The sequence below is a fragment of the Anoplolepis gracilipes genome, chromosome 7 (genome assembly GCF_047496725.1).
Source record: "Anoplolepis gracilipes chromosome 7, ASM4749672v1, whole genome shotgun sequence".
In the NCBI taxonomy this organism is placed as follows: Eukaryota; Metazoa; Arthropoda; class Insecta; order Hymenoptera; family Formicidae; genus Anoplolepis; species Anoplolepis gracilipes.
The window spans coordinates 4,092,959-4,107,624 of NC_132976.1; the positions used below are offsets into that span (position 1 = coordinate 4,092,959).

General features: G+C 32.8%; 1 protein-coding gene across 1 annotated transcript in view; it reads left to right on the plus strand.

Annotated features, from left to right (window-relative positions):
• Window positions 1-14,666, plus strand: part of Nau (myogenic-determination protein nautilus) — a 40,861-nt gene extending 26,195 nt beyond the window's left edge. Inside the window, exon 5 of the mRNA XM_072896127.1 lies at window positions 12,437-14,666. Coding sequence (XP_072752228.1) covers window positions 12,437-12,570 — 134 coding nt within the window. The 3' untranslated portion in view covers window positions 12,571-14,666. The remainder of the gene's footprint in view (window positions 1-12,436) is intronic.

The window sequence follows — 14,666 nt, forward strand, 5'->3', positions numbered from 1 at the left end:
TTAGGAATTTTCTGTGAAGAATGTTATAAATTAATAAACTCGATCTAGTTTTATTTTGTAGAATATTTATGGGATTTTAAATCTAATTTTATTAGAAACATTGAACAGTAGTGTCATTTTTAAATTAGATTTTTTAATCTTGCTGCAATTTATTTATTTTTTAAAGGTCAGAAGAATATTAATTATTAATTTTTTAAATTCTATTTTTTTAATCTAAAAGAATATTCTTCTTTATTTAAAGAAATTGAAGTTATTCATTCCATTAGTTTTCCAAATATTTGTCACACCAACTTTAAAGAGTGTATTAAGAAAAACGCGTTTAAAGTTTTGAAAGCTCATTTCAAGAATCACGTCATCTTATTTCAAGTCTCTAACTTCATCAATTTTGCGAATTTTTCAATAAAATTTGAACATATTCTTTATACATCATATTTTCAAAAAATGTAAAAAAAATCGATTTTTTTGTTACTTTCTAAAGGAAACATAATTGTCTTTGTTTTTTTTTAATGTCGATAAAGAGATTGTCTTTTTGCAATGTCGATAAAGAGTTTAATAATAAAGTTGCAAGTTTTATAGTTGTTGTATGCAAAAGTACGCATGATGCTCAAATAATTACGTACTTGAATTGATTATTACTAATTAAGTAAGACAATTTCTCGTGATTCTACTGCTTAGTTTCCCTCTGCGCAGCATCAGAATTTTATCATTGTCGACATGTTGTCACGATATGGTTACTTCGAGCGTGCGAGAGCATCGGACACGCCAACTGTCACATGCGTTGCGTATCATGTCAGGTTCGTAATAGTTGCGAGAAGATACATTCTGAACGTTGACATGTGCATGTAATTCATGACAAAGGTAAAACTTGTATAAAAAAATCAATTGTATATGTGTTACATTATTCTCTCTCTTTCTCTCATTTTTGCGATCCTCACAGTTTTAATTATTTATTATTCGGTATTTAAAATTTATATGGATATGAATTAAACTTATCTGAAATAATTTGAAAAAAAAAAAACAACACTTCTTTTCTAAGATAAAGATGGAAATATATTTTGATAATCTAAAGATAGATAAAATGATAAAATATCATTAAAATATATGATTATAATAATTATTTATTACTTTTTATCCAGATAACAGAAAGCACTGCTTACTACGCATATTTACAGAAGTTCAATGAGAACTTTTAGCTATTGTCTTTTTCAATTTTCTCCAAAAGTTTTATTGCGCTTAAAAAGAAATTGACATCCCCCATTGAGAGTTAACGATCCATATATTTGATTTCGCGGTTCACTGTCTTCGGTTCGTAACTTTGTCGCTTATCGTTGAACGATGCGCACGCGACTTACGAATCCTTGCAAAAGCGTTTTGCGCTGCCAAGAACGCGACGAAGCTATACACGGGCACGCAAGTATCGTGGATCGGTTCCAAAACAAGCTTCATTTGCAGTGCGCTGCGATGTCACGACGAAGTAGCAGCTAGATAAGTAGGTGTATCTCGTTCACGATACACGGAAGGGCGGATATGTAGGGAGGAATACGCAAGTTTCTCTCTCTACCACACAAACGTATATACACACCAATAATATAGCTCGTGGATGCCGGCCAAGTTCGGGATTCAACGTCCGCCTAATGCTCGATAAGAGAGTGCGATCGCACGGAATGAAAAAGAGAAGACAGGAGAGAAGCAGAGAGAACATCTGGGAGTTATCGATTTGTAGAATTCTATAAAATCAGAACTTGTGAAAAAATTGAAATTCCTCCGTTTAAATTTTTTTCCAGGGTGCCTACTCAAATGTGTAAAAGTAATTTCCCGATCTTCCAAGTATTTTCGTTCAAAATTCCAAGTAAACGCAAAATAATTTTTTTTTATTGTATGCGTTTTCTAATATTTTTCATTCATGGAAAAAAACACAGAGCCTCTTCAAGTGTTAGATTGTATATTGAAAATATATTGAAAAAAACTGAATATCTTTATAAGTATTTTTTATTTGCATAAAATTTTTATTTTTTTATAATTAAAAATTACAAAGAATATATATTGCACATATTCAATTATTTTGTTAGACATTTTATATATAAACAAAAATATATATTTATAATATATTTTAAACGCTAAATAAATAAATTGCTCGCTGACCATTTCCAATCTGAGAACAATTTTTTTTTAATTCTCTGAATTCCTATAAAATTGATTATTACAAAATAAAATTCCTGAGATATCCATTTTCCAGAGAATATAGACACTTTGTTTTTCTACTATTTAAAATAATAGAGATATTTTGGACACACACGCACTAACGCACATATATATATATATATATATATATATATACACTATTTTAATTATATGACGCGCGACTGAAATCTTTTCAGCACTCATAAAACATAAAGCGCCTGGAACTGTCGGCGAAATAATTAGTATCGGTTACTGAAACTTTCGCAAGAGGAGAAGAGAGACACGCGAGCGATTTCGTCTCGCTTGATGAATCGCGAGAGACGAAATATCGGTGCGCTCATAGACATTGGTAGACGTCGGCAAAACGAGCCCGATAACAATGCCATGTTAAAACCGTCGCGACGCGGGCTTGGCTGTTAAAATAACTCGGGATTAATTAGCGTTAATGAATACCTGGCTATCGGCGAGCGTGGAGGATATTTCGGAAATACGTCTCGCGCGTTCCTTCACTCACATTTAACATGATTCCTTTCGTATCTAGACTTTCGTATAATATTCTCGAGTCACCCCTCGGTAAAGGAGACTTTTTTTTTCTTAGGTAAGACAATGCTTTTATAACAAAGAATCTTTTTTTATACGTTAAATATCTTTATTATTTTTTTAATATTATTATTTATTATATTTTTATTATTTTTCAATATCTTTATTATTCATTTTCTGCATATATATATATTTCCCCCTAATATATTGCTAACCCTCTTTCATTGATCATCATCTATTCTAGATAAGGAAAATTCAAGTGACGTATTTTGATTAAAGACTCAGATTAAATTGTGAATTAAAATTACGTACAATGGTGAGTTTGAACGATTCTAAACATCCAGATACATATTTTACATTCTTCTCCGATAAACGATAGTATCGAAGGACAGAAGGAGCCTGCGACTGTCCTCGGGCTATTTCCGTCGACTTTATTAAATCTATCGAAGAGAGACGGAGAGAGGGAGAGGGAGACAAAGTCGTCAATTAGAGAGAGGATCGCGAACGTCACGCCTCGGGGCGAGCGAGCGTAAAGTGCGAACGCTCGATTACGTAAACAGCGAGGTCCGCTAATCCACGCTGATCAAGACAAATGCGCTTCTTCTTCTCCTCCTCTTCTTCCTCCTCCTCATCCTCGTCGTCGTGGTCGTCGTGGTCGTCGTGGTCGTCGTCTTCGCGAACGTCATCTGCGGAGCCCGATATGAGATACCCGCCGATAAATCGCGTGGGCGCAAAAGTCTCTTCTCGGCTTCTTCTCCCTTCCCGGCTTCCCGGATGCGGGATCGTCGAAATTGGTTGGATTATACGGTCCAAGAGACGGAGAGGATATTCTCCCTCGTTACCGCGAACGCGGCGCGAGCCATAATTCACGATCGCGCTAGCACGTGTCACGCAAAGATTCCCGCGCGAATATCCCAATCTATACGCGAGAACTGCCAGGCAACTTTACCGAAGCGTGTCCTAGAGCTCTAGCGTGCGCCTGATTATTTTAACTGATGCGCCGCCGTTACGTCCCATTTAATGGCCGTTATTCGTAAATAGCTGTTGGTGGAGAAAAAAACTTTGCGATCGCGAGGGGAATATAGAAAAAATGAATACAGAGAACGAGATGGTAAAAGGGATAGGTTTACTGAGAGTTTTTCGACCGTTACATGTCTTAAACTTTAGATTCACAGTTCTTTTCAGTTATATATATTGCTGTTATATAATTATGTAATATTTGTCTATAATTATATACTTTAAAAATATATTTCCTTTCTTTCTAGCTTTTTTAAGCATATTATTATAATATCATTTGCTCCGAGGATTACGTTATTAATCATTAAATCAAAACGAACAATTACAGGTCTGTTCTTCTACATTATGTATCGCAATTCAATGATGATATCGCTAATATCATTTTGCGACAATGGAGATTACAGCTTAAAGAGGAATTAAACGGATGATCTATGTTAAAAATTCAAAAATCTAATACATTTCGAAATTCATGAATTTACAACATTGTCCAAAGTACTTTTAGTCTTCTAAAGTATATAATTAATTGTGGGTTAAAATAAAGATTTGTGTCCTGTAAAATTTTCATTATCACAAATTTTTATCGGTATAAAAAAGTTAGTTTAATAATAATATATTTACGCGTTTTTTGAGTAAATTATTCTACAAGATAAATCTATACTTTAACTCACAAATTATTAATTTTAAAAGACTAAAGGGCTGCTTTCTTGCTGTCAAATTCATGAATCTTGAAATGTGTTAAATTTATCTATATTAATTTTTAACTAATCCATCCAATTTCTTATAAAACATAAATTTATATTAAGCATTACAAGCTTTTGCTGACAAATATATTCAAATATATTTAAGATGGGTAGAAAGAAAGAAAGAGAGAGAGAGAGAGAGAGAGAGAGAGAGAGAGAGAAAACATGTGCGTACAAAAATACGATATTAACATAAAACATTCATGTTCGCTTCATTTTACATCTAAATCGTAATATGACGTTGACGCCACATGCAGACTAACATCGCCCTATTTAATGCATACAATGTATAAGTAGTTAAACCACCGCAAATTATCGCTCTTTTGATCATCGCGATCATGGGCGCTCGTAAAGCTGCGACGCGAACCGCGATAGTGGTAGCTGACGCGTCTTTAATGTGTTTCCCTTACAACGTGTACGTGTCGTTTGATTTGGACGCGCGGTATGCGAAGTGTAAGAGTCTACTCTCTCTCTCTCTCTCTCTGTCTTTCTGTCTCTCTCTCTCTCTCTCTCCCTCTCCCTCTCTCTTTCTCTCTGCGCTCGGAGATGATCAAACGACTCGTCGAGGCATTCAAAGGAACGTACGCGACCGCGTACATAAATTAAACGTCGCTCTAAAAGTAATTAGCGATCGCTGTTTATCGGTAAACAGTCAATATATACGTCGAGGGATAACACGAGCATTCAAACATTTCTTTCCTTCTTCTCTTTTCGAGAAAAGTAAGTCAAAAATATATATATAATTTCTCGAAACTTTACCTCTGTTTACTATTGATCTCCATTATATTGATAGAGAGATGAGAATTTTTTTTTTTTTTTTACTAAAAAAAGAAAAAATCGTTCGTACTTCTAAAAACTCTTTGACGGATCCTCAATAATTTAATTCGCAACTTTTCCTGCTCTCGAATGAACCCCACATTTAAAGATGAATATTTTATTAACCGTAATCAACAACAAATTCTTTTTATTTAAAGGTTGAAAGTTTTTTAAGTTTGATCGAAATAAAACTTCTCTCACGCGTCATGTAATTGAAAGATTTAAAAAGTTTATTATTATTATTATAAACTTTCAAAATTGTATTTAGCGTCAGAAGACCTACGGGAAGCGATTATTCTCTTCCTTTCATAATTTTTTTTTTGTTAATTCGTGTTATTAATACGCTTGCGTATGAGTTTATTCGAGATTCGCTCTTAAATTCCAGCGGCGATGAGTACACGTGCGAGAAGTTATCTCGAAAAATATCCGGACTTTCGTCAGGAGGATAAGAAAATTCAAGCCACCGGCACACACCGGAGTGCCATATATTGCCACGGTACATTAGTATGACGCATCGTTGTCCGGAGTCCTCCTCAGGCCGGCGGAACGCGAATTTAAGCGCGGACGAAACCGCAGCCAAGGTACATACTAAGTTGCACGCGGGAGTCCGCTAATGTTGTCCGGAAAAACGTCATATTTCTCCTTTCCTACGACACGACAGAAGGAGAAAAGACAGATCGAACGTACGATATAATATCGTATCTCGTTTTGCGACTACGACTGACATTTAACGTACGCTCCTCTGATATACAATTTTTATAACGTAATCCGGATGATTTTTTTCGGTGATATTCCGGCAATTCTATAGAATAGATGGCCACCGCTGATTGAGATGGAATTTTTTTTCATCTTCTGACTACACAATTTCACAATTTGATTACTTAATGATATTTTATGACACTTATATGTGGGGTAATTAAATTTAGGAAAGGTGTTGTACAATTTTTTAGCGATAATAAGGGTTGAATAATTTGACAGATGTAATATGAATTGCGAGAGATTAAACGAATGGTCATTAATTCGTGGATTAAATATATCGACAGAACTTGTCGGATTTGGAATATTAATTATAGCTATCTCCGTTCAATAATTGTTATTGATTTATTTATTCGACGTAAGCGAATTTTGAATAATTCCTAAATCGGATGCTATTAAATCTTAAATTCAATTTTGCGATAAATTCGTTATTATACTTCGATTCCTGAAGCGGTGCCATTTCATATTTACAAACACATCTAATTAACTCGTACGAGAGAATTAGTCGTGATTTTGCACTTGTGTAACATCTGTCAGAGACAGATTCTCCTGCACGAATAAATTCGAAATTGTTGCCATCACAAACTTGAAGTTACGAACTGCCATGTCCAAAATTATTAGGCATCTTTAAATTTTTCTTATTTTTAGTATGTATGTCAAAATAAATACATCACAGATTTCACTACTTATGTAATAGTTATTTGATCCACATTTTATCTGGACAATTTTAACTTGAGATATTCTTTCAAATAATAATAAAAATTTCAATAATAAAAAATAATTTGACTTTTGTTTATCTTTCCCTAAGTTTAGGGCATTTTAATATTTTGGAATGCTAATTTATTTGAACAACGTTTGAAATGGAATTAAATAAAGAAAACAATGAAATAAAAAATAGAGAGTATAAAGTTTCTATAAAGTAAGACACAATTTAACACACATGCTTTGCTAATTTAAAACGGACTCTAATCAATAATTTAAAAATAACACGTTTTATAAACACAATTACACAAATTTCGAGAAAATGTATACACATTCTAGTCTTGATTGTTTCAAGAAATCATTGAAATAAAAATTAATTTGTTAAACTTTTCATAAAAATATGGATAAAAAATAGGATACCTAATAATTTTGGAAATGATGGTTATGAATTAATGCAAGAAAATATGCATAATTATTCTCATAAATCGATCATAAATGTCATAATATTTTGCAACATTAAAATTGTCAACTAGATAATAAAAATAAATTCCATGCAATAAGGTCGCACAGAGCGATTTGTAAATTAATTATCTCGACGCGATTGCAAAATTTAATCTAAGCAAGAATCGTAAGTATGTCAATGTCTTCAACAGAGTCGGTGCAATCGTCGAGTCGCAAACTGAGTCCTGCGCACGTGGACTTTCCCTTAAAGAAGTCGCGATTCATTTGGAGCACCGGATGCGATTAGGACAGCGAGCGAATTGAAACGACTTAATTGCGTTTCCATCTTCAAAGACGTGTCCTAGACAATTTGCTGAATCCGTCTGGACCTTCGCACAACGGACCTTTGATTCCTTCTCATTAGCGCGAAACGCATCGGTGGCTCCGAACTTCTCGGGACAAGAGACACTCTAACTGTGCATTCTCGTCGACATTACTCTCCTTGGATTTTTTTTCCGCGACGGAAAGTCGAGAACATATTGAGCCTTCGCACCCGAAATTATTTCGCGCCAAGCACGAAGCGCGACCTATTTTAATGATACGTACGTTGATCGAAACGGCATAATTGGCATCTCGTACGATTTAGAAAAAAGTCCGTTTATTACATACATATAAATCACAATAATTCTTTACGAAATATTTCAATATAATACAATATTTATAAAATATGTTATTTAAATATTTATAATTTTAGATATTTAATTTAAATATTATAATTTTTTTCAAATAAGTTTTTCTCCTGCTCTTCCTCTCTGAGAGAAAGAGTCTTTCTTTTTTCCTGGTGTTCAAGATTGATGATAAAGGTGCTCCCATTTTTTAAATACCTAACCCTGTATTTTATGCAATGCTGCATTTTTTAAAACTCTTGTCACGTATATTGTGATAAATCACGTTGACTGGTACTCAAGAATTGTACCTACGTGCCGAGTATATACGGTGTCATTTTGGTGAGTGTTCTTCGTCGATTCGACGTTGCTTTCTATGCCTATCTATTATATATTTATAGACGCAGTTCCGTTTTTAAACATATCTCTTGTACGTTTCTGCGTCTTCCGTAAGTTGACCGGTTATTTTTGCCGCTCTTGCCTAACGTCGAGACATTTGTGAATTAATCTATTGATTTATCGAATCGATTAGAGTGACGAAGTGCGATGTAGAGAACAGATATCTCGGATATATCGAAGTAATTGAAAAATATTGGATTTCTATCGATGCAATTTCGTTTATTTCATTGCGGAATTGATTGTCCAAAATTAATGCTTTTTTCAAATCTCTTTCAAGTAATTCGCACGAATATGTGTCAATCAAAAAAAGAATTATCAAAAAGAGAGAATTGGATATCAACAATTCTACTTATAAACTTATGTGATAAGTTTTTGTGTAAATAGATTAAAATACGTCAGTTTGTTCAAAAAAATTTTGCGTTTTATCATCAGGCTATTCTGGATATCGGTACCAGCTGGATGCAAAGATGATTGAGATGGAATATTTAAAGTAATTAATTTTGTTAAATTAATTAAATATTAATTTTTTTACACTTTATCGCGGCGCGTTCCATCTTTCATTACAGGTGCGGAAATGTTCTCTCGTTTGTCTATCTATGTATATATGTATCGAGAATTACGTCGAAAATTACGGCCAGCAGTTCTGTGATAAATAATTCACGTCACCATCGCGAAAACTGCTCGGTGTCGCGCGGTATATCAAACAAATCTGGCGAGCAAACTAGATAATACATCATCTGCAGCAGTATGACAGCCGGTATCGTAGCCAGTGATCTATAAATAAATACTCGTGCTTCGCCAAACAATCGATTTGATCGGGATTAATTGTTCAGTGCAGGTACTTCCGGGAAATCTGGAATTAAACAAATTCTATCTCAATTATTTCTTTATTCTATTTCAATTGCTACCTTCAAAAAGTTCTATGCGCGCTAAAAACACTATATATATCTATATAAGTTATATATCTACATCTATATAAATTATATATCTATATATAAATACTTCTATATAAATTATATCGCTCCAATTTTAATAAAATTACTGCTAAAATTATCGATCCAAAGAATTTTAATACCTTTGAACCTTTAGCATTGAAATATAAAAAGTATGAATCAGTGTTTTAATTAAAAATTCTATAAATATATTTATAAAATTTCAAAAATACATTTTTATTTAATATTTCTTCATATATCTAATTTATATCAAATATGAATTATTAAGTTTAAATCATTAAAAAATATAAAAATCAATAATAATAAATAAATAATTTATTCACAAATAAAATATGTGTGACAGAGAAAGAGAAAAAAAATTAAACATTAAAAATTTACTTCTTAATAAATAATAAATATTGGAAACTTTATTTTAATTTAAATAAAAAATAAAATAATATTAAAATTACATTTTTATTGACAAAAACATTATTACAATAATTAATACAATAAATATCAAAATTAATACCTTTATCATTATTAAGATAAAAATTTATTAAAACTTATAATTTATAATCATAAAACAATATTGTTTTGTTTTGATTCTAAAAGTGAAAAAATACAGGAGGTACTTTTGGGTTGCGAGCTAACAAATCAGGGAATACGCATTTCATATGAGAGTAATATATCTTGATAAAATATAATTTGTATGACAATGTAAACATTAATTAATAGCATTAATATTAAAATATTAATCTATTATTAATGTCTCTCATTTACACATTTATGTTTACATCAATATAAAGCGATTTATCCTGTTTATTATTAAATAAAAAAACATTGAAAAATATAAGGAATGTATTTACTCAAATTAATATTTTATAAGCATAATGTAATGTTTTATTAAAATACGTCGAATCTTATTGTAATTGTTAGCATCATTTTTATTTTGCTCATCACCGTTTTTATATCATCAAGTACTAAGTGAGTTATATAAAAATCCAGCATTTCCTCATTATCTTACCATCTTATTCCATGAATATTTATGACTTCTCCGTTCCTACATTGTTCTTAATTTTATGGAAATTACAGTTGTTGAGTCACAGAATTTTTACCCAATATTTACGAAGAATTTTAACCGTCGACGCAAGTATATTTTTGCTTCCACAATTTATACGGACTTGAAGAAAAAAAAATAAATATCTTTTATAAAATCTTCTCACCTTACTTATCCTTTTCGATGTGCAATCAAATTTTTTCTTAACAAAAGTTTGATTAAATCCTATCTCTCTTTGTAAGTCCCTTATTTCCGAATGTCTTGGTAATTAAGAGCTTCCAATTAAAATTCTATTAAATGATATCCACTCGGAATTAAACGAAGATGAAAGTCTATATCGATTTTCACAGAGAGTTTGCTTCGCGCAAAAATTACTCGCTCTTAAATTCTCATTATCTATTGTTTGACGCAATTGTTATTACAACATTTTAAACAAACAAGTCGATTACAAATGAAAAGTCCACGTAATTTGTAAAATGTCGAAAATTAAAGCTATTGCCATCATATATAAAACGAACGGAGAGTGAAAAAAGAGAAGATTGAGAATCTAGCTGTCATCTTGTATTTATCGGCGCATGTCGACCTATTCGTCCGCGTTCCAACTAATATTATTAGTTTCGCGCGTTTCCCCCGTTCTCTCTCACTTACGTTTTGCAGTATCTTTATCCGAACTTTCGTGCCAGCAATATATCCAAGATGCTGACGAATGTGGGTGGTTAATTAGATCATCGACGCATTTGATGATTTGTCGCGACAGTTCGTGTCTACGTTTGCTGTTTTAATCATTAAATTCATTAAAAAATTTATTTTATCATTAAAATGATTTAAAGAATACTTTTTATATAACATTTTTTCTTTTTTTAGATAATACAATTTAAAAATTTGAATTTAAATAATTTCAACGTCAATCACCATTTTATTTATTGTTAGTGACAGTTGTTATAAAAATATTGTACGAATATCCAATTAAAGCACTCTTTCCACAATTCATTTTCATCTAAAAACAAACACTTGTTTGTTATGTATTAATGAAAATAAAATAAAAATAAATAAATTTAATTCCGCATCTATTTGTACGTCATAAACTTTTGCTTTGTAATAATATTATTTTGCTAAGCAAGTAAGCAAAATTATTCGATAAATTACCTAATGATAATAAACAAACGTGACTCCTTTAGGACATGCATGTTAATATGCACATGGAGATACCTTGCGGTTGAAAAATACGAGTCAAATTTAAAACGGAAAGACCAGTGCCAAGAATAACGGTGTCTCAAAGCTCTTACACAGCGGAGTGCATAACTTATGCAAGTGCTTTCGCCGGCGAAGGACAACGAAAAGTGGAGGAAAAAGGAGCCGACCCCGTCGCTCCCAATTCGCCCGTAATTCATCCGTATCTGGATATACACCGCGGTTAAAGAGCATCTGAGGTTTCGCTTAAATGCAGTTTGCGCTTTGCACACGCAGCGCGTTGCACTTGCGTATGACTCGCGATCGCGGCGGTTCTTTTGCGTTAAACGCGGCGTGAAAACGGGCTTTAATTTTTGAGCCTGTAGTTGCGATTTGTTTAGGATTTCAGGAACTCTAATACTAATCTAGTTCAACAAACATCAGTAAATAGAGCCTAGGTTGCTCAAATAACAGATCAGGGTGAACACTCCCTGGAAAAACGTGGAATTCTCAGGTAATTTCCTGTACCTAAGAGAAATCAGGGAATTCTTATGAAATTTTATTGGAACTCGAGAAATTAAAAAGAAACATCTTTTTTTTTTTTTTAATTTTGCTCCTGTAATGTAAATTATAAATATATATATTTTTTGTTTATATATTCAGTGTTTTAATGAAATATTGATTGTATGCAATACATATTTTTTATTTTAATTTTTAGTGATAAAAAACACAAATCTTTTAAAAGTTAAAAATTTTTATCTTAACGGAAGCTGCTCAGTTTTTTTTCATAAATCTAGCACTTGAAACTTAAGTGGCTGTTTCCTTCTTATATATATATATATATATATATATTGCATAAAAAATTTTTAACATAGTCTCTTTATCTAAAATTTTGAATAAAAATACCTGAAAGATAATCAGGAATTTTTTTTGCAAGATTTGAGTAGACACTCTGTAGATATAACATATAATTGTTCCGACGTTATCCATTCTAATGTCACTCGTATTCTTGTGTTTCAGGTTTCGAGCAAAACGAGCAAGCGTTATCCTCGCAAAATAACGGCAGCAGCTTGGATTGTCTCAGTATGATCGTGCAAAGCATTAATGGACCGTTACAATCGTCATCTGAAAATCATTATTCACCGCATCACTAAAGTACAATATCGAGACTTGTTGATCCCTCTTTGGATCAAGCCTTCCTTTTTAGCTTTTACGGCGGCGAAATGCATGTCACTCGAGCTTTCAATTGAATATGCATATACAATAAACGCGGCCAGAAATCCGCCTATCTTTTTTGAAATAAATCTATCGTATTGTACAGGATGTTTCGAAAATCATTGAAAGTCTATTTTAGCGACTTGTGGAATAAAATTGAATGACGAAGATGCTGACTCTTCAATAATAAATTGGATAACTGTTTATCTAATTAAAAAAAAAAAAAAGTTAATAAAAGAGAAGGCGTCGTTTCTAAACTTAAGATACTCCTAATCGAGATAAAGCACATGATTTCTGAAACATCGTGTACATTTTAATCGGTCGCGACGGATTTTTATCGAAGCGAGAATCGCGGATATCGCGAGCGATTAAATTGATGTTCGATGGAAGCAGATCCGGACAAAGTAGTATAGATTTCCGATCATCCATCGTCAAATCTATGCGAGATATTGAAAGCGTTGTGAGAACTATAGTAAAAAATATTTTATCTATATGTATACCAAAGAGAGAAATATTTTAAAAGATAAATTCTAGATTTTCTCTTCCCCCTTTGAGAGAACTTAGCTTAATATTAATTATAGTTACTATAAAGAGCGGATGATGAAAGTTTATAGTGGAATAAAGAGTTCGTCTCATGAGGCCATTATTTAAATATTTGGAATGAAAACGAATACGTGGTTATTAGTCTTTTTAAAAAATTAATTTCTTTTTTTCTTTACTCGTCTCTGATTTTTGATGATATTAATTTAGAACAAGCGCGAGAAATGCAGAGAGCGATGTAATTGCCAAAAATATTTTTTGCGCTTTCGTACTTTTCGTACTTTCCTTTCTATCTCTATAACATCTGTATAGATAAAGTTAGCTATCATCATTATTTTCAAAATTAGTCTTTATCCTCGTAATTGTAACTCATTCTTCTCTGGAGATAAAGCTGTTCTGTCTCATTAAACGTACAAAATCGTTTTTTTTTTCTTGCATAAATGCATTGCTTTGCATTTTAATTCGAAAATTATGGATTTAAATCGTGATATTTTGGTGAAAAATCTATGTCTTACAATTAGTAGAAAATTTTAGACGTTTGTCTTGACATGCTCAATAAAATCGTCGGAACAAGTCGTCGAACTTCTCATGTGCCTGCGAGATATATCGTATCGATCGCGTGGATCGTATCTGTGTAACCGAGCTTTTCATCGATGATGTAAATATACGGAATGACAAAACAATAAAGAGGAACGAAAGACGGAGAGACATTTTCTTCCTGCTGTTGTTACACCGGATTTTTTAATCGTCCGTTCACATTCCCCCTAACGAGCTTTCCTCGGAGCCGAGAGTCATTCATCAGACGTCGGATGATTAATCAGTCGGCTAACCAGGGGTCGCATATTTTAACGCCATGTCTTGTACCATATTACAGACTCGTCATACGTGATTAATGACGTATCGACACGTTCGCGAACGTTTAACGCGCGTTTAAATGTCTAAGAACGTTGAGCTTATTTAACAAGATTTTCACGATTTTTATGTGAATGATCCTAAAAGATGGGGAATTCTAGAGATGCTCGTTTCAAATATCCTCGAAAAGTTTCGAAGACTTGTTGTTGTTGGAACTGACGCGCCTACATTTTCATGATACATCGCCACTTTAGACTCTATACCGCCTGAGGAAAGCGAAATAAAATGTCAGCTGTCGTTTCCACTCGAAGAGTGTGTCGCTTCCTCCGCATTCTTACTTAAAACGGAAATCTCGAGTGCCTCGAGTGTCGTAAAAACTGGCTCTCCATCTAGTGCATACTAGCACTTTGAGGAGCTAAATCGATAAATGTTTACGTTGAACATCGTAAACTTGCGACGCGAATAAACCTCCAATCTTCTGTAAATAACGATGAATTGTCGATCGTATATTCGATCGTTGCGATCTTGTGGTCGCGTGAAACTTATGCGAGAGAAGATGCAACGATCCCTTACATCCTACATCATTTTCGATGATGACAGTATACATAGACAAGACAGTTCATACCGAGATAGCACACGATAT